At 40.8% G+C, this 27,572-nt stretch overlaps 1 protein-coding gene across 3 annotated transcripts in view; it reads left to right on the forward strand.

Annotated features, from left to right (window-relative positions):
• The window catches only part of LOC126210210 (protein piccolo-like), a 187,158-nt gene that overhangs the window by 111,812 nt on the left and 47,774 nt on the right, over positions 1-27,572 (forward strand). For all 3 annotated transcript variants that reach the window (XM_049939392.1, XM_049939391.1, XM_049939390.1), the window contains 2 exons: positions 2,650-2,922; positions 25,411-25,683. In XM_049939392.1, the coding sequence (XP_049795349.1) occupies positions 2,650-2,922; positions 25,411-25,683 (546 nt within the window). The remainder of the gene's footprint in view (positions 1-2,649; positions 2,923-25,410; positions 25,684-27,572) is intronic.

Raw genomic sequence — 27,572 nt, forward strand, 5'->3', positions numbered from 1 at the left:
CAGGTGTCAAACCTCAGCAGTATTACAGTATTTTACTAAAATTTATGGGGTTGGAACTACTCTATGCAGGTTAACCTAAAATCTGACAAAATTTCGGAAGTTCTTCAGGGATATTTTGTAGGTATTTTGGGATAAAATACCCGTGGTCTCTGATGCCTCATCACAGAGTAATTACATTTGATTTCTTTCCCCATTTATCTTGGTGTGTGTATTGCACTGGAAATATCTGCACAATAGTGCAAATTTCGATGTTATGTGATGTGTGTCTTGTTTGAAGGCAGCCATTCACAAACTTTACTATTCATCCTCAAGCTTCCCTTCAGCACTGCTCACTTTTATATTGCTACCGTATAAAGTGGCTATTGTGGAGAAACTCAGTCAACATGGTTGGGCCAATGGCAATGGGTGTTGCGAGGCTATCATGTTAGTTGTTGCAGTTGACACCAGTCTGCTGGGTAGTGATGAAGCACACTTTCACCTGTCAGGCTATGCCCGTAAATAAAACTTTCATTAGACACGCAGCAACAGTCCTCGACAGATCCTACAGCGCCATCTCTGTGGTGAATGTGTTGCAGTTCAGTGCGCTGTCGTCGATTTCGGAATTGTAGACCCGCCCATTTTTGAAGGAGAAGACACAACTGTGACCGTAACATTTCATTGTTACTGCTATGCAACTTCCTGCAGGTGACTATAAGTGGCCTGTGCAATTGCAAAGAGACATTACCACTGCACGCTCACAGCCAAGGCATCAAAAAGCCTTTGCAGAAAAATGTTTCCAGGTGGCTGATTCTTTACGGTATGACCTTCAGTGGCCAGCCCATTCCCCCGATGTCGCCCCTTGTGATTTTCACCTCTTGGGATACCTCGAGGTGGATGTCATGTGTTTTAAGGTGGGAACACTGTACGATCTGAAAGCTCCGTCTGTCACGAAATTGAAGTGGCACCACAAGACGTGACTGGAAGGTTCACTGGAACTTCAGAGAGAGACTTCAGATACGCATAGAAAAAGACAGTCATAATTTGGATATCATTTTGATGATATCATTTTCGGAACTGAGCTTGTACGTGTATGCGACATATATGACAAAAACTACTCTGGCATTACATTTGTGAATGTTCATATACACTGTTCTGTTTACTTACATTTAAAATTTGGAAATTATTTCTGCTACACCCTATATTGCTGAATAACCGCCAAGATTTTGTCTGCAGAGTTCAGTTTTACTCTGTATGCGACAGCATCTTTCACAAACAGCATTCTTGTGGAAGCTTTTAGTAAAAGAAAGTCCATAAACTGTGAGAAGATCGCATCACGAAGAGATACACTAAACTGCACAGCAGATGTTCAGAAATGTATACTTGACAAACGGATATAGTGCAGGCAGGGGTCACAAGTAGTTCGTATCTATCAGTTTTCTTTGTATGGGTTAGTCGCTATAGGATAGGCTAAAGAAAATGTCTGAGATGTGCAATTTAACCATGTATTGCTTTTTTGTTTATTCGACTGGTAGTTGTACATCTCTCTAATAAAATAGAACCGTCCCCTCCCCCGCATTGCAGTCATGTGTTTGTTCCTATAGCACTAGTGTGTGTCCTGTGATATTTGAAAATATGTATAATTTTGAATATGTAATATACAAGCATATTACCGTTGCTATAGTCGTGTGCATTTCAGGTGGCAGGTGAATGTGATAGTCGTGTGCATATCAGGAGGCAGGTGAATGCAATACTTGTGTGCACATAAGAAGGCGGGTGTCGGGGTGATGGGCAGCAACAAGCAGCAGTGCACCACATGACACTGCAGCCAAAAGCATCATTCTGCTGTGCGTGCCTGTAGTTCACGCATCAGGGTGCGTGTAGGATGTTTAGCGTTTATTTTCGTGTTAGTTTAGGTATGTAGAGGTTACTGAGCCAGTATAATGTTCATTATGAGTGATATAAAGCAAACATGACAATATTAAGAAGTGGCAGCGATAGTTTTACCAGCGTATAAATCCTGTCAGAAGCCAGTAGGTGGTCGTAGCGCTAACTTTGCAGACAACAGCTGGAGTGGGAGACATGGAACAGAGACACAGAGAGAGCACATGGCTACACCACAAAGTGTTCTCTCTCTCTCTCTCTCTCTCTCTCTCTCTCTCTCTCTCTCTTTCTCTCTCTGCACAGAGTGCATTGTGGTGCTTCCTTCTTCTGTGCACACCACTATAGTGAATAGTCATACTGGTTTTATAACAACCCTGACATTTGCATTCATGAGCAAAATAACAGTGGACACCATTCAAATATAACATGTTCAGAGACTACATAAGTTTGCATAATGTGCCATAGCTGAACTTCTGCAAGGAAAATTTTTATTCATTGTATCACATTTTATCGTCTCATGTGCAGCTGTGTTTAACTTCTTATTGACTGTTACTTCACCGAATTCCTGTTGCTTTCATCTGTTGAGATACTTCAAAATAATCTAAGACAAAAATTGTACATTAGTACACAAAAAAAAAAAAAAAAAAAAAGCTGCAGGTGGTAATACATCATTCAAACAATATGTTGTTTGTTACTGCTATGCCGAGCTCATTTGAGGTTGTAATTTACATGTATTACACAGTCAGTTACATTGTGTGAACCAGGTTTCTCCCTTCTTCTGATTTGCAGACAATGTACAGCGGAGGACAACCACTGTACCAGTCTGGGTTGCCTCCGTCGGTGCCCGTGCCGCCTCAGGCAGTCTCCGTGGTGCCTCCCCACCCTCATCCGCCGGGAGTGGTGAACAGCTACGCACCCCCAGGAATACCGCATACGGGTGCTTCACACCACGGGCAACTTGTCGGATACCCTGTCCAGACTCCACAGCAGTACATGCCACCCACCAATCATTACTACGAGCAGCCGGCTAATCAGTGGCAGACACAGCCCTGGACACCACAGGTATGAAATGTGTGCAGCTGACTGTTGTAGGCTAAAAAAAAATCTGGCAGGTTGCTTGTAGTGTTCTGTTTCCATTTATTGTCTTCAGATTATGTCCCTTTTTAATACGTGGTTATATGGCAAGTCATGGGTGACTGGAATTCGAGTGTAGGAAAAGGGAGAGAAGGAAACGTAATAGGTGAATGTGGATTGGGGCTAAGAAATGAAAGAGGAAGCTGCCTGGTAGAATTTTGCACAGAGCACAACTTAATCATAGCTAACACTTGGTTTAAGAATCATGATAGAAGTTTGTATACATGGAAGAACCCTGGAGATACTAAAAGGTATCAGATAGATTATATAATGGTAAGACAGAGATTTAGGAACCAGGTTTTAAATTGTAAGACATTTCCAGGGGCAGATGTGGACTTTGACCACAATTTATTGGTTATGACCTGTAGATTAAAACTGAAGAAACTGCAAAAAGGTGGGAATTTGAGGAGATGGGACCTGGATAAACTGAAAGAACCAGAGGTTGTAGAGAGTTTCAGGGAGAGCATAAGGGAACAATTGACAGGAATGGGGGAAAGAAATACAGTAGAAGAAGAATGGGTAGCTTTGAGGGATGAAGTAGTGAAGGCAGCAGAGGATCAAGTAGGTAAAAAGACGAGGGCTAGTAGAAATCCTTGGGTAACAGAAGAGATACTGAATTTAATTGATGAAAGGAGAAAATATAAAAATGCAGTAAATGAAGCAGGCAAAAAGGAATACAAACGTCTCAAAAATGAGATCGACAGGAAGTGCAAAATGGCTAAGCAGGGATGGCTAGAGGACAAATGTAAGGATGTAGAGGCTTATCTCACTAGGGGTAAGATAGATACAGCCTACAGGAAAATTAAAGAGACCTTTGGAAATAAGAGAACCACTTGTATGAACATCAAGAGCTCAGATGGAAACCCAGTTCTAAGCAAAGAAGGGAAAGCAGAAAGATGGAAGGAGTATATAGAGGGTCTATACAAGGGCGATGTACTTGAGGACAATATTATGGAAATGGAAGAGGATGTAGATGAAGATGAAATGGGAGATACGATACTGCGTGAAGAGTTTGACACAGCACTGAAAGACCTGAGTCGAAACAAGGCCCCTGGAGTAGACAACATTCCATTGGAACTACTGACGGCCTTGGGAGAGCCAGTCCTGACAAAAAACTGCCATCTGGTGAGCAAGACGTATGAAACAGGCGAAATACCCTCAGACTTCAAGAAGAATATAATAATTCCAATCCCAAAGAAAGCAGGTGTTGACAGATGTGAGAATTACCGAACAATCAGTTTAATAAGCCACAGCTGCAAAATACTAACACGAATTCTTTACAGACGAATGGAAAAACTAGTAGAAGCCGACCTCGGGGAAGATCAGTTTGGATTCCGTAGAAATACTGGAACACGTGAGGCAATACTGACCTTATGACTTATCTTAGAAGAAAGATTAAGGAAAGGCAAACCTACGTTTCTAGCATTTGTAGACTTAGAGAAAGCTTTTGACAATGTTGACTGGAATACTCTCTTTCAAATTCTAAAGGTGGCAGGGGTAAAATACAGGGAGCGAAAGGCTATTTACAATTTGTACAGAAACCAGATGGCAGTTGTAAGAGTCGAGGGACATGAAAGGGAAGCAGTGGTTGGGAAGGGAGTAAGACAGGGTTGTAGCCTCTCCCCGATGTTATTCAATCTGTATATTGAGCAAGCAGTAAAGGAAACAAAAGAAAAATTCGGAGTAGGTATTAAAATCCATGGAGAAGAAATAAAAACTTTGAGGTTCGCCGATGACATTGTAATTCTGTCAGAGACAGCAAAGGACTTGGAAGAGCAGTTTAACGGAATGGATGGTGTCTTGAAGGGAGGATATAAGATGAACATCAACAAAAGCAAAACGAGGATAATGGAATGTAGTCGAATTAAGTCGGGTGATGTTGAGGGTATTAGATTAGGAAATGAGACACTTAAAGTAGTAAAGGAGTTTTGGTATTTGGGGAGCAAAATAACTGATGATGGTCGAAGTAGAGAGGATATAAAATGTAGACAGGCAATGGCAAGGAAAGCGTTTCTGAAGAAGAGAAATTTGTTAACATCGAGTATAGATTTAAGTGTCAGGAAGTCTTTTCTGAAAGTATTTGTATGGAGTGTAGCCATGTATGGAAGTGAAACATGGACGATAAAAAGTTTGGACAAGAAGAGAATAGAAGCTTTCGAAATGTGGTGCTACAGAAGAATGCTGAAGATGAGATGGGTAGATCACATAACTAATGAGGAGGTACTGAATAGGATTGGGGAGAAGAGGAGTTTGTGGCACAACTTGACCAGAAGAAGGGATCAGTTGGTAGGACATGTTTTGAGGCATCAAGGGATCACCAATTTAGTATTGGAGGGCAGCGTGGAGGCAAAAAATCGTAGGGCGAGACCAAGAGATGCATACACTAAGCAGATTCAGAAGGATGTAGGTTGCAGTAGGTACTGGGAGACGAAGAAGCTTGCACAGGATAGAGTAGCATGGAGAGCTGCATCAAACCAGTCTCAGGACTGAAGACCACAACAACAACAACAACAACAACATATGGCAAGTGGCCATATGTACATCTCTGCCTGCTTGTTGTCAACTGGCTTACCAACAACACTGACCGTTCCTATCTTTTATCATTAGTGGTGGTGAGAAATGGTGTCTTCGTGCTAATATAAGGAAAAGATGGGAATGGTTGATCCTAAACAAAGCAGTAGCTCCCTGTACAAAGATGTACGGGCATCCACAAAAGGTAACGTTATGCACGTGGTGGAGCAGTGACAGTGTGGTGTACTGTGAATTGCTTCCCTGAGGTGTAACCATCACTGCTGACATTTATTGTTAACAACTGAGTTGTATTGCAAACGCAGTCCGAGAGCAACAATCGGCAAGGGCGCGTGAAGTGATGGTATTCAACAATGATGTTTGCCCGCATTCTGCTAGTCTAACAAAACAGCTGTACAGTAGTGGGGTTGGAACGTATTTCCTCACCTACCTTAGTCACGTGATGTTGCACCCTTCAATTTACACCTTTTCTGCCCTTTAATGAACAGCCTTCAAGGTGTTTCCATTTTGGATGAAAATGCGTGCCGAATATGCTTGACATGTTCTTCACCTCGTGACCAAGTGATTTTTACAGCCAAGGAATCAAAAGTACCCTAGCATTGGCAGACTGTTGCAATTAGTGAGTGAAGGAGAACACATTAGTGCATTTTATATGTGATGCACGTTTTTCTTCTAAAACTTGTTTCCAAAATTCGAGTGCGTCTTTACTCGAAATTAATATAGAAACGTTTCGTGTTTGTTTTAAAATTCCTGCCAGTCTTGAAAATGGCCTTATATTTGATTCTGCGGGAAACCCATCTGTATCTGGCAACACTGGATTCAACTGGCTGCAGCAGCAGTGCACCAGTGCGACGAACGTGAGTTGCGAAGATTCACAAGCTTGCTAACACTGTCTCCCTCTTGCCCCACCATCACAAACCCAAAATGCGACAGTGGTACAATATTTTTGTTAGTAGCTGGTTTGGTAATGGAAAAAAATAAGATATTTGTATGATGCGCGCTATAAATTGAAAGTAATAGTATTTGCCGAAGAATGCGGAAACAGAGCAGATGAGTGGCACTTCAGCCCTCCACCAAAAGAAAAAAAAAAACATATACAACAGGTGGCCTAGTAAAGAAGAACTGAAAAAATGAGTGTTACTAAATGTGCAAATAGAGGACTGACTGCAAAATTGCCAAAACTAGAAGATGACATATTAAAATAGATTGCAGGACACTGTCGAAATGGCATTAGAATCAATACAAAAATGATTCAAAACGCACTCTTGTTAGCTCGCTACAGTGTAACTTAACAAACTTTAAGGGTGGAGTTGGTTGGTGCTACAGGTTTATGAGGTGTCATGGACTTTAGCATTCGAACCAAAACCAAAATATCTCAGAAAATACCACAAGAGTATGAAGAGAAAATATTATCTTACCATTGCTTTGTTATTCAGCGTTGAAAGAAAACCAGTCTGGAACCAAACCAAATAGCAGATATGGATGAAACTCCTGTGACACTTGATGTGCCAAGTAACAGAACTGTTGCCATGAAAGGTGTTTGTTAAAATTGTTACTATGAAAACAAATGGTGATGAAACAAGGCACTACACTGTTATTTTCAAGTGCAAAACATTGCCAAAATCTTCTGTAATACCGCCAGGTGTTGTTTACGTACATGACAAATGTGGGATAGATAGGGATGGTATGAAATTATGGATTGACAATGTGTGGAAGAGAAGTTCTCTTCTTGTGCTAGATCAATTTAGTAGTCATTTGAAAAGTTCTTTGAAAGAGAAGTTGGGACTGGAAATACAGAGCTTGCTGTTATCTGGAAGGACTTACTTCACAATTGCAACCTCTTGATGCATCAAAAAGTAAACCATTTAACGTGTAAGTGATAGAGGAATGGAACAAATTGATAATGGATGAAACCCGATATGAATTAAAGCCGAAGGGAGCTTTAAAACGAACTACAATCATACAGTAGTGTCAGTGGATAAAATAGTTGTGGTCTAGAGTGAGAGAAGACATTATTGTTAAATCTTTCAAGAAGTGTTGCATAAGTAATTCTCTCGATGGCAGTGAAGACTGTGTCTCATATATGAAGAGGATCTCAGTGATGGTGAAGAGGAGGAGGAGGAAGAAAAAGAAGAAGGAAGAAGAAGAAAGTTCAGATGACAGTTTTCAGGGATTTTAAAATTCATTTTTGTGTTATAAACTGAGAATTTTTTTTAGTCTGGCTTTGCAATCTAATAATAAAAATGGCAAAAATGTTATCTAAAAAATTGCTTGAAAATTAAGACGCACCTTACAGTTCGCAGCGTCTTATGTCCATAAAATACGGTATTGGGGACTAAAGTCTTTATGTGTATCTGTTATATTTATTATAATAAAGGGAAACATTCCACGTGGGAAAAATATATCTAAAAACAAAGATGATGTGACTTACCAAACGAAAGTGCTGGTAGGTTGATAGATACACAAACATACACACAAAATTCAAGCTTTCGCAACCAACGGTTGCTTCATCAGGAAAGAGGGAAGGAGAGGGAAAGACGAAAGGATGTGGGTTTTAAGGGAGAGGGTAAGGAGTCATTCCAATCCCGGGAGCGGAAAGACTTACCTTAGGGGGAAAAAAGGACAGTTATACATTCGGGCATGCCATCACACACACACACACACACACACACACACACACACACACATCCATCCGCACATACACAGTAGGTACTGGGATATGAAGAAGCTTGCACAGGATAGAGTAGCATGGAGAGCTGCATCAAACTAGTCTCAGGACTGAAGACCACAACAACAACAACAACAACAACAACAACAACAACATACACAGACACAAGCAGACATTTGTAAAGGCAAAGAGTTTGGGCAGAGATGTCAGTCGAGACGGAAGTACAGAGGCAAAGATGTTGTTGAATGACAGGTGAGGTATGAGCTGCGGCAACTTGAAATTAGCGGAGGTTGAGGCCTGGCAGGTAAGGAGAAGAGAGGATATACTGAAGGGCAAGTTCCCATCTCCGGAGTTCGGATAGGTTGGTGTTGGTGGGAAGTATCCAGATAACCTGGGCGGTGTAACACTGTGCCAAGATGTGCTGGCCGTGCACCAAGGCATGTTTAGCCACAGGATGATCCCCATTACCAACAAACACTGTCTGCCTGTGTCCATTCATGCGAATGGACAGTTTGTTGCTGGTCATTCCCACATAGAAAGCTTCACTGTGTAGGCAGGTCAGTTGGTAAATTACGTGGGTGCTTTCACACGTGGCTCTGCCTTTGATCGTGTACACCTTCCGGGTTACAGGACTGGTGTAGGTGGTGGTGGGAGGGTGCATGGGACAGGTTTTACTCCGGGGGCGGTTACAAGGGCAGGAGCCAGAGGGTAGGGAAGGTGGTTTGGGGATTTCATAGGGATGAACTAAGAGGTTACGAAGGTTAGGTGGACGGCGGAAAGACACTCTTGGTGGAGTGGGGAGGATTTCATGAAGGATGGATCTCATTTCAGGGCAGGATTTGAGGAAGTCGTATCCCTGCTGGAGAGCCACATTCAGAGTCTGATCCAGTCCCGGAAAGTATCCTGTCACAAGTGTGGCACTTTTGGGGTTCTTCTGTGGGAGGTTCTGGGTTTGAGGGGATGAGGAAGTGGCTCTGGTTATTTGCTTCTGTACCAGTTCGGGAAGGTAGTTGCGGGATGCGAAAGCTGTTTTCAGGTTGTTGGTGTAATGGTTCAGGGATTCCGGACTGGAGCAGATTCGTTTGCTACGAAGACCTAGGCTGTAGGGAAGGGACCGTTTGATGTGGAATGGGTGGCAGCTGTCATAATGGAGGCACTGTTGCTTGTTGGTGGGTTTGATGTGGACGGACGTGTGAAGCTGGCCATTGGACAGATGGAGGTCAACGTCAAGGAAAGTGGCATGGGATTTGGAGTAGGACCAGGTGAATCTGATGGAACCAAAGGAGTTGAGGTCGTAGAGGAAATTCTGGAGTTCTTCTTCACTGTGAGTCCAGATCATGAAGATGTCATCAATAAATCTGTACCAAACTTGGGGTTGGTTCTTCCTAAAATTCACAAACCCAATCATCCTGGCCGCCCCATTGTAGCTGGTTACCAAGCCCCCACGGAACGTATCTCTGCCTAAGTAGATCAACACCTTCAACCCATTACATACAGTCTCCCATCCTTCATCAAAGACACCAACCACTTTCTCGAATGCCTGGAATCCTTACCCAATCTGTTACCCCCGGAAACCATCCTTGTAACCATAGATGCCACTTCCTTATACACAAATATTCCGCACGCCCAGCGCATCGCTGCGATGGAGCACTTCCTTTCACGCCGATCACCTGCCACCCTACCTAAAACCTCTTTCCTCATTAGCTTAGCCAGCTTCATCCTGACCCACAACTTCTTCACTTTCGAAGGCCAGACATACCAACAATTGAAGGGAACAGCCATGGGTACCAGGATGGCCCCCTCGTACGCCAACCTATTTATGGGTCGCTTAGAGGATACCTTCTTGGTCACCCAGGCCTGCCAAGCCAAATTTTGGTACAGATTTATTGATGACATCTTCACGATCTGGACTCACAGTGAAGAACTCCAGAATTTCCTCTTTGACCTCAACTCCTTTGGTTCCATCAGATTCACCTGGTCCTACTCCAAATCCCATGCCACTTTCCTTGACGTTGACCTCCATCTGTCCAATGGCCAGCTTCACACGTCCGTCCACATCAAACCCACCAACAAGCAACAGTACCTCCATTATGACAGCTGCCACCCATTCCACATCAAACGGTCCCTTCCCTACAGCCTAGGTCTTCATGGCAAACGAATCTGCTCCAGTCCGGAATCCCTGAACCATTACACCAACAACCTGAACACAGCTTTCGCATCCCGCAACTACCCTCCCGAACTGGTACAGAAGCAAATAACCAGAGCCACTTCCTCATCCCCTCAAACCCAGAACCTCCCACAGAAGAACCCCAAAAGTGCCACACTTGTGACAGGATACTTTCCGGGACTGGATCAGACTCTGAATGTGGCTCTCCAGCAGGGATACGACTTCCTCAAATCCTGCCCTGAAATGAGATCCATCCTTCATGAAATCCTCCCCACTCCACCAAGAGTGTCTTTCCGCCAGCCACCTAACCTTCGTAACCTCTTGGTTCATTCCTATGAAATCCCTAAACCACCTTCCCTACCCTCTGGCTCTTACCCTTTTAACCGTCCCCGGTGTAAAACCTGTCCCATGCACCCTCCCACCACCATCTACTCCAGTCCTGTAACCCGGAAGGTGTACATGATCAAAGGCAGAGTCACGTGTGAAAGCACCCACGTAATTTACCAACTGACCTGCCTACACAGTGAAGCTTTCTATGTGGGAATGACCAGCAACAAACTGTCCATTCGCATGAATGGACACAGGCAGACAGTGTTTGTTGGTAATGGGGATCACCCTGTGGCTAAACATGCCTTGGTGCACGGCCAGCACATCTTGGCACAGTGTTACACCGTCTGGGTTATCTCAATACTTCCCACTAACACCAACCTGTCAGAACTCCGGAGATGGGAACTTGCCCTTCAGTATATCCTCTCTTCTCGTTACCCGCCAGGCCTCAACCTCCGCTAATTTCAAGTTGCCGCCGCTCATACCTCACCTGTCATTCAACAACATCTTTGCCTCTGTACTTCCGCCTCGACTGACATCTCTGCCCAAACTCTTTGCCTTTACAAATGTCTGCTTGTGTCAGTGTATGTGCAGATGGATATGTGTGTGTCTGCGAGAGTATACCTGTCCTTTTTTCCCCCTAAGGTAAGTCTTTCCGCTCCCGGGATTGGAATGACTCCTTACCCTCTCCCTTAAAACCCACATCCTTTCGTCCTTCCCTCTCCTTCCCTCTTTCCTGATGAAGCAACCGTTGGTTGCGAAAGCTTGAATTTTGTGTGTATGTTTGTGTTTGTTTGTGTATCAATCAACCTACCAGCGCTTTCGTTTGCTTACGCACCAACCAAAATGTTGTTGTGGTCTTCAGTCCAATGACTGGTTTGATGCAGCTCTCCACACAAATCTATCCTGTTCATCTGCACATAAATATTGCCTCCATTTGAACTTGCTTACTGTGTTAGAGTTTTTTTTCTCCGTCTTCAGTTTTTACCTTCCACACCACCCTCCGTTGCCAAATAACTTTCGTTACCACTTCAGGATGTGTGCTGTCAACCAATCTCTTCGTCTAGTCAACTTGTGCTAATTTTTCTCCACAGTTCAATGTTGTACAGCTCCATTACATATTCATATCATCAGCATATTTCTGCAGCACCACAGTTATAAAGTTTCTATTCTCTTCTGTATAAGCTGTTTATTGTCCACATATCATTTCTGTACAAGGTACACTCTGTTAAAGTGTCTTCAGAAAAGAGCTCCTAACATGAAAATTTTAATTATACATTAACGAATTTCTCATTTTCAGAAAAAACTTTTCTTGCTATTCAGTCTACATTTTATACCCTATCTACTTCAGCGCTCATCAGTTATTATGCTGACCAAGTAGCAAAACTAATCTGCTCTGTTTGGTGTCTAATTTCTTAATCTAATTCCCTCAGCATTGCCTGGTACATATTGAGTAGATTTCATTACCTGTGTTTCACTTTTGTCGATTTTGCTGGTATCGTTGTCAGTGTAATGGGAATGATAAATCACTGCTTGCAGCATGTTAAGTTTTTAAATATTTTTTCCGTTGTGTAGGTAGTTATTTCACAAATTCAATAGATTATATAATGATGCTTTGTCATATCTGTTTATCCATTGACAGTCCAGAGATGACCACTGGCTAGTTGAAGTCTGCTATTATGTTGTGAAGTGATCATGTAACTGTGTTGTACAGATTATAAAAATTTATCACTTAATCAACATGTACAATATATCATTTTACTTTTTTCTGGACTGTCAGGGTTGGTCAGATTATTGAATATAGAAGGGAAAAACTTCCTGTAAAGACTAATTTATTGAAGTAGAAAAATATGTGTGACTGTGTGGAGTCAAAACAATTACCACCTGTCTCTAACAAGGACTCCTGTGAGCATGAGGTCACAAAAGGTCAATGATGTTCACGCCATTCGATAGCCCACATATTGTCCACCATGCAACCACAACATTGACTGCTAATGGTGACATGGGGCAGGACTGCGGGTATCCAGTGGTGAACATAGCAGGGCGCTAGAGAGCGTAGTTGATCTCCTTAGTCGACCAGTAACTCACAATTGTGCTACAGTGTTAGTAGTGGTGATAAAAACCAGAGCAGAGGCAATGATAAACAAAGTAAACCTTGCATTATATCTGCAACAATGGCTGCTGAAGTTTACATTTCATCAGAAAGGAATGCAAGGAATTTCGCAGAATGTGAAAGAACTGGCATATGAAATATAAATGTTTCTGCAAGATGAGTCAGTGGAATGTGTGGCATCGTATATGCTTGACTGTGCGGAGAATGTACATGAGGAGTACAGTGATGACAGTACGTGCTTAACGAGTGAAAGTGACATTGAAACAGGTATCGGGTGACATTGAAACACACATCGAACCATGTAGTTCATCATCCTTGTCGGACAGGGAGCCACAAATTCAGTCTCCAATGAAGTGTAGTAAAGGAAAATCTTTGTCAAAGGAGGAGGTACTAAATATAATTACGTACACATACACAGATCACCCACAGCATGGAAGGGGAAAAAAATTACAAAAACTGGTGCTGGCACCTTTCATAGAGGCTAGGTACAATTTACATAATGTGCCTGATAATGACCTACTAAGTTATGCACATCAAATTGCACACAGAATAGATTACAAGGAAAGCAGTGGATGGTTGCATGACTTCAGACAGTGTTGCAGAATTGAATGACATAAGATAACAAAATTTCAAACAAAGTGTCAACTTGATAATGCACAGCAAACTGTGGAATCGGCCCAAAAATGTGTACATGATATAAACAGACTTGTCCCATTGTTCAGCAAGGTATTTGTTTTCAACTATAACCAACTGCGATTTGAACCAGAAATGCATATGAAAGGAACCCTGGAAGTTAGAGAGTTGTATCAAGATCAACTAACATCAATGCTGTAACGCATTTGTTTACAATTATGCCGACTGTTAAGCTGGATGGTAAATTGGCTGTAAAATTACTTATTGTGCTGCAGGAAGGTGGAGGTGCTCTTCCCCCTATGATTCTTTATCGTGTGCGTGATCTTGCAAGGGCAGTAAGAAATGTTTACGTCACAGCTAGCAAGAGTGGGAAAATTGTTGTAAGAGAACTAAAACTATGGAACGATCACTGCTTTTGCCAATAGCTGGTCAAAATAACTTACTTTTGATTGATTCATGGTGTGCATATAAAAATAATACTCCCTTCGAGCAAACTATCCCGCCTGAAAAGTTTGTGACTTGCAGTTCATACTACCTGGAACCTCTGGATATTTGTTTTTTTCCACATCTGTAAAACATATTATCACACCTTATGCAGCTACACTTTAAAGGGTAGCCAGTTTCATGAAGAGCTCCACAACAGACAGTTTCACGTTTGGTTGTATGCCATCCCTTTCCATCAGTTCTCACTACCCCATTACACCAGTATGATTCTATATGCATTCTACCTAGCTGAACGTCTTGCATGGTTTCTAACTCTCAAGGAGTTTGCCTTTGATCTTGGTGGTGTGAACCTGTCGTGTGCCATTTGTGAACCTGTCATGTGCCATTTTTCATTTGGGTTTCATGATGCAAGTTAATAGTTTGTTTTGAACATTTCTTGAATGTCGACGTTGCCTCCCAGACACTCATTTTCTGTTGCCCTCCTGATGCACATGATGAGTCATTAGCAGCTAACATTGTTCATGTCTTAATTGCTAACACAACACTCGCAAATGATTCTTACTAAAGATTGAACTTGCGACCTTACACTCGAGGTTTCTTGTAAGATAAATTGCATATTATATATTTTCTCAATCACATGTTAAATTTCACATCCATCATTTCATACATTGTTAGTTTCCCTTCTGCCAGTCACTTTGAGCATTTTTTTTTGTTCGACTCTCACTCAGATTTCACCAGATCCATTTTCAGTTTTGTAAAATAAATAAGTTTCTTCAGCAATTAGAACATTCAGTTCCATATTTTTTTTTCTTCAAGTAACCAATGTTACATCACAATCTATCTGCAACATTATGTGCTGTTGCTTTTACCAATTTTAACACTGCATTGAACAACCAGTAGGGCCTATCTTTTGAATGAGAGATGATTGTTAACTTCATGTTTATGTCACCTTACAGAATTTTGTTTACAATGAACAATTATTTTTCTCATTTTATTTTTCCATTCCAATTGGATATCTCGATAAAGAGGCAGCAATCTTCTCTCTTACCATTGCACTCTCTCTGGGCTCTTAATGTGTCTCATGCCTTCCGCACCATCTTGGTGTAATGTCATCCTCATTACAAGCTGGTCCCTCTCATGGCTGCCTATTCTCCCTTCTCCTCCCGGAGGAAGGGACTAATAATTTCAAAATGTAGGGTAATGTTATGTACGTCTTCTTATATACACTGAACAGACAAAACATTATGACCATTCCTCACCGCAACTTTGGATGCTGCCTAGCGGCATTGCAGACACCTAACACAGTAACAAAAGTATGTAAGCAGAGCAGACACAGAAAGGTGGCCACCGTAGTGAAAAATCGGCCTGCTGATGTGAAAATCCATTGAGATAAGAGACTTTGACAAAGTGCAGATTATCATTACACAGAGCCTGTAAATGAGTATCTCGAAAATGGAAAAGCTGGTTGAATGTTCACATACTACGGACGTGAGCATCTACGGAAAGAGGAAGGACAGTGAAACTACCACTAGGCACTAAATGGTTGGACATCCACGACTCTTCACAGAACATGGGGTTCGGAGCCTTGTCTGCTCTGCAAAGTAGGACGGATGATGATCTGTGGCATCTTTGCCAAAAGAGCACAGTGCTGGTACACACACAAGTGTTTCAGTGCACACCGTTCATCATACATTGTTAAACACGAAACTTCACAGCAGACCACCCTTGTGCATTCACATGTTAACCCAACGACATCATCAGTTAAGATTTCAGTGGGCACAAGGCAGTCCAATTCGCCCGTCGATTGATGGAAACATGTCGGCTCTTTGGGTGAATCACATTTTTGCTAAACTAGGCCGATGGTCATCTCAACAAACGACGTCATTGAGGTGAACGGCAGCTCGAAATGTGCAGCACACCCAGGCCACAGGCCTGGTGGGAGCAGTATGATGCTATGAGATCCATTATCCTGCACTTGCATGGGACGTGTGGTAGTAATTGAAGACATGCTGACAGCTGCGAACCACCTGCATCCCTTAATGCTTGATGTCTTCTCCAAAGGCAATGTCATCTTTCAGCAGTATAATTGTCCATGTCTCAGAGCCAGAACCATGCTACATGGTTTGAGGAGCATTATAGTGGACTCACATTAATGTCTCGGTGACCAGATACGCGCGCGCGCGCACACACACACACACACACACACACACACACACACACACACACACACACACACACTGTTACATTGACATTGGACCATGCCTTGTAACTGCTTCAGTTTCTTGTCAGGTAGTGTATTGTGACTCAAGTACTGGCCAGTGAGTTTATCATAATTTGATCATTTTGTCCTTTGAATTTTCAATTTGATATAATTTAATATTCTTTTAAGGTATTTAGCTACACTTTGAGAGGCATTGTAGGTTATCATTAAAAGGATGTACAGCAAGATCCCGATTACTGGTGTTAATGTGGACCTGAGACTCCACTGATAATCAGACTGGCAGTCTGCTGAACAGTTCAAAGAAAACTTGAGTCTCATTTCAAATAGGTACCCTGCTCATACAGTTATAGTCGGTGGTGACTTTAACCTACCCTCGATATGCTGGAAAAATTATACGTTTAAAGCCGGCGGCAGGCATAAAACGTCAATGTACTGAGTGCTTTCTTAGAAAATTATTTAGAACAATTCGTTCATGAGCCCAATCGAAGCATAAATGATTGCAAAAGCATACTTGACCTTTTAGCAACAAATAATCCTGGACAAATAGTGAGTATTGTGACGAATACAGGGATTAGCAACCACAAGGCAGTTGCTGCTAGGCTGAATACCGTAACACCTACAACCATCAAAAAGAAACGCAAAGTATATCTGTTTAAAACAGCTGATAAAAATGCTCTTAATGCCTTTTTAAGAGACAGTCTTCACTCCTTCTGATCTGATCATGTAAGTGTAGAAAAGTTGTGGAATGTTTACAGAGAGATAGTATCGACAGCAATTGAGAGATACATACCACGTAAATTAATAAGTGATGGTACTGATCCCCCATGGTACACAAAGCGTGTCAGATCGCTGTTGCAGAAGCAAAGGAAAAAGCATGCCAAATTTAAAAGAATGCAGAATCCCCAAGATTGGCAAAGTTTTACGGAAGTTCGAAATATGGTGTGTACTTCAGTGCGAGATGCTTTTAATAATTTCCACAATGAAATTCTGTCTCGAAATCTGGCAGAAAACCCAAAGAGATTCTGGTCATACATAAAACACATCAGTGACAAGACGCAGTCAATACCTCCACTGCGCAATAACAATGGGGAAATCACTGATGACAGCACCACTAAAGCAGTGGTATTAAACACGGTTTTCCGAAACTCCTTCACCAAGGAAGACCAAGTAAATATTCCTGAATTCCAATCAAGAACAACTGCCAAGATGAGAAACATAGAAGTAGATATCCTCAGAGTAACAAAGCAGCTTAAATCATTTAATAAAGGCAAGGCCTCCGGTCCAGATTGTATACCAGTCAGGTTCCTCTCCGAGTATGCTGATAAAATAGCTCCATATTTAGCAATTATGTACAACCACTCGCTCACAGAAAGATCCGTATCTAAAGACTGGAAAATTACTCAAGTCACACCAATACCCAAAAAGGGAAGTAGGAGTAATCCGCTGAATTACAGGCCTATATCACTAACGTCGATTTGCCGTAGCATTTTGGAACATATACTGTATTCAAACATTATGAAATACCTATAAGAAAACTATTTATTGAAATATAGTCAGCACGGTTTCAGAAAATACATTCTTGTGAAACACAACTAGCTCTTTATACTCATGAAGTAATAAGTGCTATTGACAGGGGATGTCAAATTGATTCCATATTTTTAGATTTCGACACCGTTCCTCACAAGCGTCTTCTAACCAAACTGCGTGCCTGCGAAGTATCGCCTCAGTTGTGCCACTGGATTTGTGATTTCCTGTCAGAACGGTCACAGTTCGTAGTAATAGACGGAAAGTCATCGAGTAAAACAGAAGTAATATCTGGCATTCCCCAAGGAAGTGTTATGGCCCTCTATTGTTCCTGATCTATGTTAACTACATAGGAGACAATCTGAGTAGCCGCCTTAGCTTGTTTGCAGATGATGCTGTCATTTACTGTCTTGTAAAGTCATCAGATGATAAAAACTACTTGCAAAATGATTTAGATAAGATATCTGTATGGTGCAAAAAGTGGCAATTGACCCTGAATAAGGAAAAGTGTGAGGTTATTACGTGAGTACTAAAAGAAATCAGCTAAATTTCGATTACGCGATAAGTCATACAAATCTGAAGGCTGTAAATTCAACTAAATACTTGGGAATTACAAATAACCTAAATTGGAATGATCACATAGATAATATTGTAGGTAGAGCAAACCAAAGACTGTGATTCATTGACAGAACACTTAGAAGGTGCAACAGGTCTACTAAAGAGACTGCTTACACCACACTTGTCCGCCCTATTCTGGAGTATTGCTGTGCGGTGTGGCATCCGCATCAGGTGGGACTGACGGATGACATCGAAAAAGTACACAGAAGAGCAGCTCGTTTTGTATTATCGGGGAGATAGTGTCACAGACATATGATGTGAATTGGAGTGGCAATCATTAAAACAAAGGCATTTTTCGTGGGTGACGGGATCTTCTCATGAAGTTTCAAACACCAGTTTTCTCCTCCGATTGTGAAAACATTGTGTTGGCACCCACCTACAGAGGGAGAAATGATCATCATGATAAAATAAGAGGAATCAGGGCTTGCACAGAAAAAAATTAAGTGCTCGTTTTTCCTGCGTGCCATTCAAGAGTGGAACAGTAGAGAGAGAGCTTGAAGGTGGTTCATTAAACCATCTGCCAGGCACTTTATTGTGAATAACAGAGTAATCACGTAGGTGTAGATGTGATTTATTTTGCCAAAGCTTTGTCCATATCTGTTTCCATGGCTTAGGTGATGTTTGTAAGTGAAATAAAACACCATGACGGTTTCCAATAAATTGTGTTAACTTTTTTAGTCAATCTTGACATACTTCATATATCAGTAAAACAGTTTGTGTGCATGATTATTCAGAATATATTAAAAATAAAAATAAAAAATTGTCGAAGAGTCCCTTAAAGAAAGAAAGAAGAGAAGGAAGGTGGCCACCTAATATTCAGGGTTGTTCTGTTGTCAGGTATATACCATATTTGTTTCACAGTTGTTGCATTTTAGTCTATAAACTCCAAAGGGAATGACGTATATGTGTGCTCTTATTGTGTTCTGTGACTGAATCTGTTTTTTTAGGTTTGCTTGCAGGATTTTGTCAAGTACTTGCCCTCAGTAAGATCAGAAAATGTATTTGTTCTTCTCTTTATTTTGCATATGGTTAAGTGTGGTTTTGTCTTTTAATTTACTTTTATTCATTGAGAGCAAAATTGTGAAGTAAGAGGCATTTTACAATGCTTGTAGTTTTTATACACTGCTGATAAAAGATAGAGCTCATCATCCTCAAAGAAACAGAAAACTTTACCCACACCAAACAGATCTGAATAATACCATATTTATGCAGTTATGAGATGTGTTTTTCTCAGATTCGTGATTTGAAACCTATGCGATACTATTGCTGCATAGGCCAACATTTTTGCATTGTTTAATAGATTAATATAGTGATTATCTTACATATAAAGACGAAGCTATTGCTATTGAGGTTTTGTAAAAATTATTTTGAGCAATCCCAAAAAGCAGGGCTTAGCAAACAATATTTGCATTCGAATAGACTCGAGAGTTCTCGATGTGCAGAACCGCTCGATATGGTACTGACCTTGCTCGAACAGTCACTTGACATTTGATACAAGGTACTAGCGCAAGAGAAACGCAAGAAATTATGAACTAGCCCTGACAACAATCAATGCTCCGCTTGAAAATTGACAGTTTTGTGAAACACAGGAAGATATAACATTAAATTCTATAAACTTAACAAGCTTCTGTTGCATTTGAACAGGTTTGCCTAAAATTTCTCATACATCTATGGCTACCCTTTACAGATATTTAGGTTGCTTTTTATGTAAAAGTAACATTCAAAGGTGAAAATCTTGTCCTAAAAAAACCATTACTTGATACTGAATGCAAGGCAATATTTTATTGATTAGGAGAAACTGTGATGATTTACCAGCTGGGTTGCAAATGGAAAATTTAGTCACTGTTCGCATATTGTAATACAGGGGAAATACATTTAAGTTAATACGAGGCATGTTTCTTAAGTAAGGTCCGTTTGAACATGAGTACACAAAGGTCATTTCAAAAAAGAAAATTTATTTTCAGAAAGTAAATACGTCACTCTATTTTTCGACATAGCTGTCAAGTTTGTTCAAACACATATCATGCCTCTCAATCAATTTTAAAATACCCTCTTCATAAAAACTTGCCACATGCTCCGATAACAGAGTGTTCACTGCCGTTTTCACATCGTCGTCGTCATTGTAACGGTTGCCACTGAGGTATTGTTTGAGGTGGAGGAACAGATGGTAATCGCTTGGTCCAAGATCAGGACTGTAGGGTGGGTAGTCTAAAACTTCCCAGCCAAAACTGTCCAATAAATGGCAGGTCTGACCTGCAGTGCGAGGTCTTGCATTGTCATGGAGAAGGACAATTCCCTTTGTCAGCATGCCATGTCTTTTGTTTTGAATCGCTCTGTGTAGTTTTCTCAGGGTTTTGCAGTATGCTTCCGCATTGATAGTGGTTCCTCATCGCATGAAGTCGACCAACAAAACACCATGCCTATCCCAAAACACCGACGCCATGATTTTGTGCTGGGACAGAGCCTGTTTGGCCTTCACCTTTACAGGCAAGTGTATGTGTCTCCATTCCATGCTCTGTTGCTTCGATTTGGGCGTGATATGCGAAACCCGTGTTTTGTCTCCAGTTACCATCTGACTCAAGAAGTCGTCGTCTTCTTCATGATAACGAGTCAAGAACTTCTTCCCACACTCAAATCTTAGGTTTATGTGGTCCTTTGTTAGGAGTTTCAGGACCTAATGGGAGCACAGTTTCCTAAACTTCAGGTGTTCAGAAACAATGTTGTAAAGCACTGATCTCGACATGTCAGAAAATTCTTTTGAGAGACCTGTTATTGTGAAGCGCCTGTTCTCAAGAATCCGCGTTTCAATGAAGCCACCAAATCAACCGTAATCAAAGAAGGGTGACCAGAGTGGCCCTCATCATGGACATTGTCACGGCTATCTTTGAATTCTTGTACCCACTTACGTATTTTGCTTTCACTCACAACAGTACACCGTACACTTCGCAAATCTGTTGGTGAATTTCAGCAACAGACAGGTTCCTTGCTGACAAAAACCGTATCACTGAAGTGAACCTCACATGCGGCAGGTGAGTTGAGAGTCTTAAAACATTTTGAAAGCACAGAACAGAACCGTACAGGTTAGCTACAGAGATGAAACTGAGCACAGTTGTCCCCGAGGCATGCCACCGGTACACGACACATGCACTCGTTGCAGTATGTGCGCAAACTACTAGTGTCTACAACAAAACGGACCTTACTTAAAAAAACACGCCTCGTAGCAACTTTTAATCAGCTTTAGAACACGTTGATGACTGTTGGGTGAAATGAGAAAGAAAATTAATCCAAAATTAAATTCCTAACAAATGAAATAAATCACATTAAACTGACTGCAGTTGTTGTTACAAGAATAAATCACAGTGGAAAGCCCCTTTGGAAGATATTATCTTCAGGATGAGTGGAAGTTCAAGAACTAGACTGAATGGTGATTGTGGTCTTTGATTAATGTGTTAGGTGCTGTTGTTACATATGACCTGCATCTGTGGTTCACTATTGCTCAAGCACAGCACTACAGAATGTTGGTGGGGGGACAGTGACATCAGCTTGGCTGAAAACAATGGTTAATGCTGGGATGGGAGTAGCAAGTGGGCAGCAAATTTTCTCGTGCAGCCAAGCATGGGAATGTATACTACATACTTTTGCTTTTTTATGAACATCTACCGTGTGTGAACTGCAGTTTTTCTGAAATCATTTGTACCCGGAATCAAATTGACTTTAAAATTGAACAAATACTCAACAACAGCATAAATTTCTGCAGAAGGTGCTAAAAGTTTAGCTTTGTGCCAGTGATGTACTCACGTCTTTTGTGCAGAAATTTTGCCGAATCTCACCATGAGGTATGATAGAAATGAAGGCAGTTTGTCAGGCGCTGGTTCCACACACCCAGTGAGAGAGCAGCAGCCAGTTTGGGAGTAAGAGACATTGTGACATTCTCAAGTCAGTATAGAAGCAAAACCCACTGTGTGTTCAAGGGGGAGGGGGGTGGGGCAAGTTGTGTTCTCAGTTCCCTCTGTAATAACCACCTCAGAAATCCCAGCATATTCGGAAGAAACAGCCAAATATTTGTGACGGCAAAGTCGTTACTTTCATAACTGTCTTGTTGGGATGACTACGATGATGATTAAAAGTAATGATACCCCAGACAACGGGCTAAGTGCACAAGAAAGGCAGTGTAGATAAAAATTTGTGTAAATAATTTGTTTTTATTTTCTTCTATTTATCCTTGTATTATCAAAATGTAAACAACCAATAAATGGCACAAGTTTAGGATAGGTGTTGTGTTAACTTTTCAAGCAGACACTTTGCATCGATAAAAGTTTGTAATTTTGATTAGTCAGAATATGTTAAAAAATAATTTTTTCGTGGGGAGCCTCTGAAAAAAAGGGGGAGGGGGGGGTTGTCTTTTATTCAGGGTCATCTTATACTCGGATAAATACAGTATTCTAAATGAACAAACTAACTTAAGAAACAAGAATTTTATTGAAAATTTTACAAATTCCTCTTAAAAGAAATTGAGCAGAGATGAAATAATCTGAGAATGAAGTCTTTCGCAATGGCAGTGATACGTTAAACATTCTTGGTTTTCTTGCCGCATCAATTATTGTTGCGCTATATGCAGTAAAATAGGAAGAATCCTGTGTAGACAGGGTATAAGGCTGACTTTTTGTCGTCCTAAGAAAATTAAGGAGATGATGTGCCCTGTTAAGGACAGCCTCAGCCTCAGGGTCCCTGGAATTTATATCATCCCCTGTGAATGTGGAAGCAAATATATAGGTCAGACCATTCATACCAGTTCCGACTGTTGTGCAGAACGCCAATGGCATATTAAGAATAGAGAACTATAGAAATCGCCAATTGCGGAGCACAGCCTCACTAACAAATATAAAATACTGTTTGATGGTGCATGGAACGAGTGCTTGATGCAGAAAAGCAGCAGAGACATTCCTTGCAGTGTTTATGTTCCCATGGAAGTGGTGGCACTACCAACGCAGACATTGACACCATCTGCGACAGCAGTACGTAATGACCAACCTGTCAGAAGCCTTCCCAGGGCTATATGAGGCCACCACAGCAGCAGTGAACAGTCAGTTGCTCCTGATGATGACAATGGAGGCTACGGTTAAAAGCTCAAGATTTTATCCCGAATTGATGTGGCAAGAAAATCGAGTGTGTTTTACATACATGAAATAATCGGCTACAATACACTCAACAGACTGTATACAAATTATATTTTATATAGTTTGTTTTTACACTAATTATATCTTATTACTATTAATAAGTGGAACAAAAAAAGTATTTAAATAAAACAGTTACACATGTGACTCAAGTCAAAGGAAACAGTATGCATGAACCTATCAAAGTACATTGCTGACCTTGTAAAGTATGCTGTCTTATCTGTATCACAATGATAGTGCGCTAAAAAACAGTTAAACATTTAAGTAAAATTTCCACAAAAACCTACGGAAATTGGCTGAGGGCACAATTAAAAATTATACATAAGTGCGGACAACACAAAAAGAAATTGCGTACATGTCTCATAGCATATAGTCTTGTGTTTTGTATGTCCCATTGTATATCTTCTGTAGGACTGCTGAAGACGGGCATGTAGATTGATAGACCCAACACCAATAATCTGGCCAAATACAAAAACTTTTAATCATCTGCATCTTCACATTTTAGAATTTTTATTCTAAATGAAAATATAAAACATTGTACTTTAGGCTACATTATGTATTTTTTCAAAATTTGCCAAGCTATACAGGAATAATCTGCAATGCAGATATCTGTAGTTTGCTATAATTTTGTCTGTTGGGTGTTCCTTTTGATACCATTAATTATTTTGTTAATCCTGTGAAAGTACACTTAGTACAAGCTGTGTTTCTTTACTCCATTTACAGGAGTATAGCCTACCACTTTTGTACTCCCCTGGTATCCAGTGGTAGTCCATTGCACTGGCAGTAGTTTCTGTTTGTCGTGAAATATAGCTTTTAGGGTTATGGAAAGTATACAAATCACCAAATAATGTTGTTTTAAAGGTCATAGGGAAGTATGCTTACCACCAAAGTAGCTCTTCCACAAAACCTGGCAGTATACTTATCACAAAATTTACATTTCTTATTGGACTTTCAGAAGAATATTTACCACCAACTTAGTTGCTTTACAGCATTTGTGGGAATATGTCTTTTGATCTCTGCATGTGCCTGAGACTATACCAGATGTGTAAAAATTGCTTCAACAATCATTTTTTGTTTGTTGCGAGATCTGACAATAATTTTCTGTTTGTTGTGAGATGACTGCTGTTGTCAGTTGTGGAGTCAGAACAAATTACTTTGTTTCTAAAGCACGTATTATTGTCTCTCATGTAAATTCATTTCTTTATTGTGGCAATGTTAGGAAAAGGATAGATTGCTACTCACCATATAGTGAAGATGTTAAGTCGCAGTCAAGTATAACAAAAAGACCGCCAAACAAGTAAACTTTTGACCAAAAGACCTCCTCCTAAAGTACACATTCATGTGAGCACAACTCGCACAAACGTCACTACTTTCGTGGGCTGCCGAGGCCTCGCTTTTGTGAATGTGTGTGTACCTGTGTTGTCTGCTTTAGAAGAAAGCCTTTTGGCCAAAAGCTTACTTGTATAGCAGTCTTTTTGTTGTGCCTGTCTGCAACTCAATGCCTCGATTATACGGTGAGTAGTTATCTATCCTTTTCGTAATATTGTCATTATTCCATGTTGAATTTTTCTTTAATCTGTGATAAACAAAGTTTCTTTGATTGTTTTCACCTTGTGGTAAGTACAGTATAAAAACTCAAAATGCAATGTGGTGAGTTCCTCTCCGCTTCCCCGCCATATATAATGGCAACACACGTACCACAATAGTTTAACAGCTCACAAAAGAACTGTGGAAGACATACATTGTACCATAGTTATCAGAGCTAATCACAAAAATAAAATCATCAGTAAACAACAATCACAAATTTGGTAAGATACGAAAAAAATTAACTTCACAGCATCGCTACAAAATGTGCCAACAAAGGGGTTATGTTGCTCTGTTACACTGAAAGAAAAGGTTTGCCACAATTAAAGGGACATACTTACTGTTCTTTTAATTTTGTAAAAGACACTCTATTTTCTGTTTCCTCATTTATTAAGCAAGATGCTGTTCATACAGGGAAGTTACCCGGTCGGCCCGCCGCAGCCGATTGCAGCACCTGTGGCGCCTCCCCACTCAGCTGTTGCCCCCGCTGTGCCAGTCGCTCCCGTAGCCGCTCCTGCGCCTGTGGCAGCTCCGGCACCAGCTCAGCCGTATGTACCGCCACAGCCCGTGCCACCCGGATCTGGAACATTCAACTTCGTCCCGCCACCAAAGTCTAAAGCCCAGACAAAGCGTGAGAGGCAACTCGCAGAGTTCCAGTTTGTCCGACCTGCCGTCAAACCGACTGTTGTGAGTAATTTGTTTATTGCTTGTATAATTTTTTGGATGCATGGTAGCAAAACCTGAATAACTGCACACAGTACAAATCTAGATGAGTAGCACAACATACGATAAAAGATAGAAACGTAATTAAAGAAATAACAGCAGAATTAGGATTAATACCTCTGAATAAAAAAAAGAATAAGAAAAAACACAATAGATGAATACAAAAGGAAATGGGAAAACCTCATCAGTGGGATGGAGGATGACAGCCTACTAAAAGCACTGTACGAATACCAACCAACGGGATGAAAAACATAAGGGGCCCCAAAAGCAGGTGGAAGAACTTGGACTGGTAAGTAGTGATAACAGGTCAAAGCCTAATATAATATTATGATGATGATGATGATGATGATGATGATGATGATGATGAACTAGATAGGATACTGACCCTGCAACTCTTTTAGAAGACATGAGGGTGGCTTGGTAAATATGGTAAATTTCCATGAAGATGGTGGCAATGCTTCTGGAAAACCTTGAAAATCTCAAATTCTCTGGGAATTTCATTTTACCTGGAAAAATTAGGAAATTTGAGGAATTTCATAGAATCTTGGGGAATTCTGCATTATTAACTTACATAATATTTCAAGTTGTGTTAATTTCATGAATATTATCCCACATAACATTTTAATTTGAAGGGTTGGAGTATTGCAGAAAACAGAATTGGGTGAAGTTCAAGCAGACTCTACACTGTAATTGAAGACCATTTACTTTTGGATTAATGAATTGCATTCCAGTTGTCTTATTGGGATCACAACAAAGGAAGCCATTGACAAAATCTGTGAGGTGGTAATGCAAGGCTGCTGGGGAAAAAAAAAAAAAAAAAAATGTAAAATTGCTGAGACTATAGGCATCTCAACTGAGTGCATAATATCCTGCATGGAGAATTGGCTGTGAGGAAGCTGTGTGCGATGTAGGTGATGGGATTGTTCACAGTCAACCAAGAGTGCATCCAGCAAAACGAACCAGTGAGCCTACACTTCAAAGATTCAGCAGACAAACTGATTATCAATAATAAAGACAAATGTGAGTTACTAGCAAAATACTTCAAAAATCATCTAAATTGTGAGGAACCAACGCAACAACTAATTTTCAAACAGCATCAAACGGAAACCTACCTTCAGATACGTTGGTCAGCTGAAAAAAAACAGAGTGCCAGCTGAAAATGAGACGTTAGCTGAGATGTGGAAATGGGGAGGGAAGTCGGCAGATAAAACCATTTATGAGATTGTTGAAGATTGTTGGGAGAAAGGAAAAATGCCGGACAACTGGAACCAAGCTGTAATATATCCTCTACATGAGGAGGGCGACAGGACGGACACCAACAATTACCAAGGCGTATACCTACTTCCAGTGACCAAAAAAATATATCCAAAGCTCTGCTGAATAAGATGGAAGATAAAAGTCAGAATGCACAATTGGTGAGTTCCAAGCAGGGTTCAGAAAAAATGGATTTTGCCAAGAGCAAATTTTAACTTCAAAATAATCCTCAGGGTCAGGAAAATGTGGAATCTTAAAACATTTGTTGCATTCATGGATTTCAAAAAAAGCATATGGTTCTGTGGATGGACCGACAGAAAGACAGTAAATATTCCTAACATTGGAAGATGTAGTTATCAACAGAACCACCAGACAACTAGTCAAACACACAATCACAGACGCAAATTCAAAAGTTAAATTCCTGGGAGACGTTTCTGAACCCTTCAGAATTAAAACAGGTGTTTGGCAGAGCGATGGGCTCTTACCGGTTCTCTTCAGTGTGGTCGTAGACATGGTCATAAGAAGGTGGGATAAAGAACGACAAGAGAAACACATCAAGGGAATTAGTCTAGGTCAAGAATAGCAAGATTTGAGGTGAA

The sequence above is a fragment of the Schistocerca nitens genome, chromosome 10 (genome assembly GCF_023898315.1).
Source record: "Schistocerca nitens isolate TAMUIC-IGC-003100 chromosome 10, iqSchNite1.1, whole genome shotgun sequence".
Lineage (NCBI taxonomy): Eukaryota > Metazoa > Arthropoda > Insecta > Orthoptera > Acrididae > Schistocerca > Schistocerca nitens.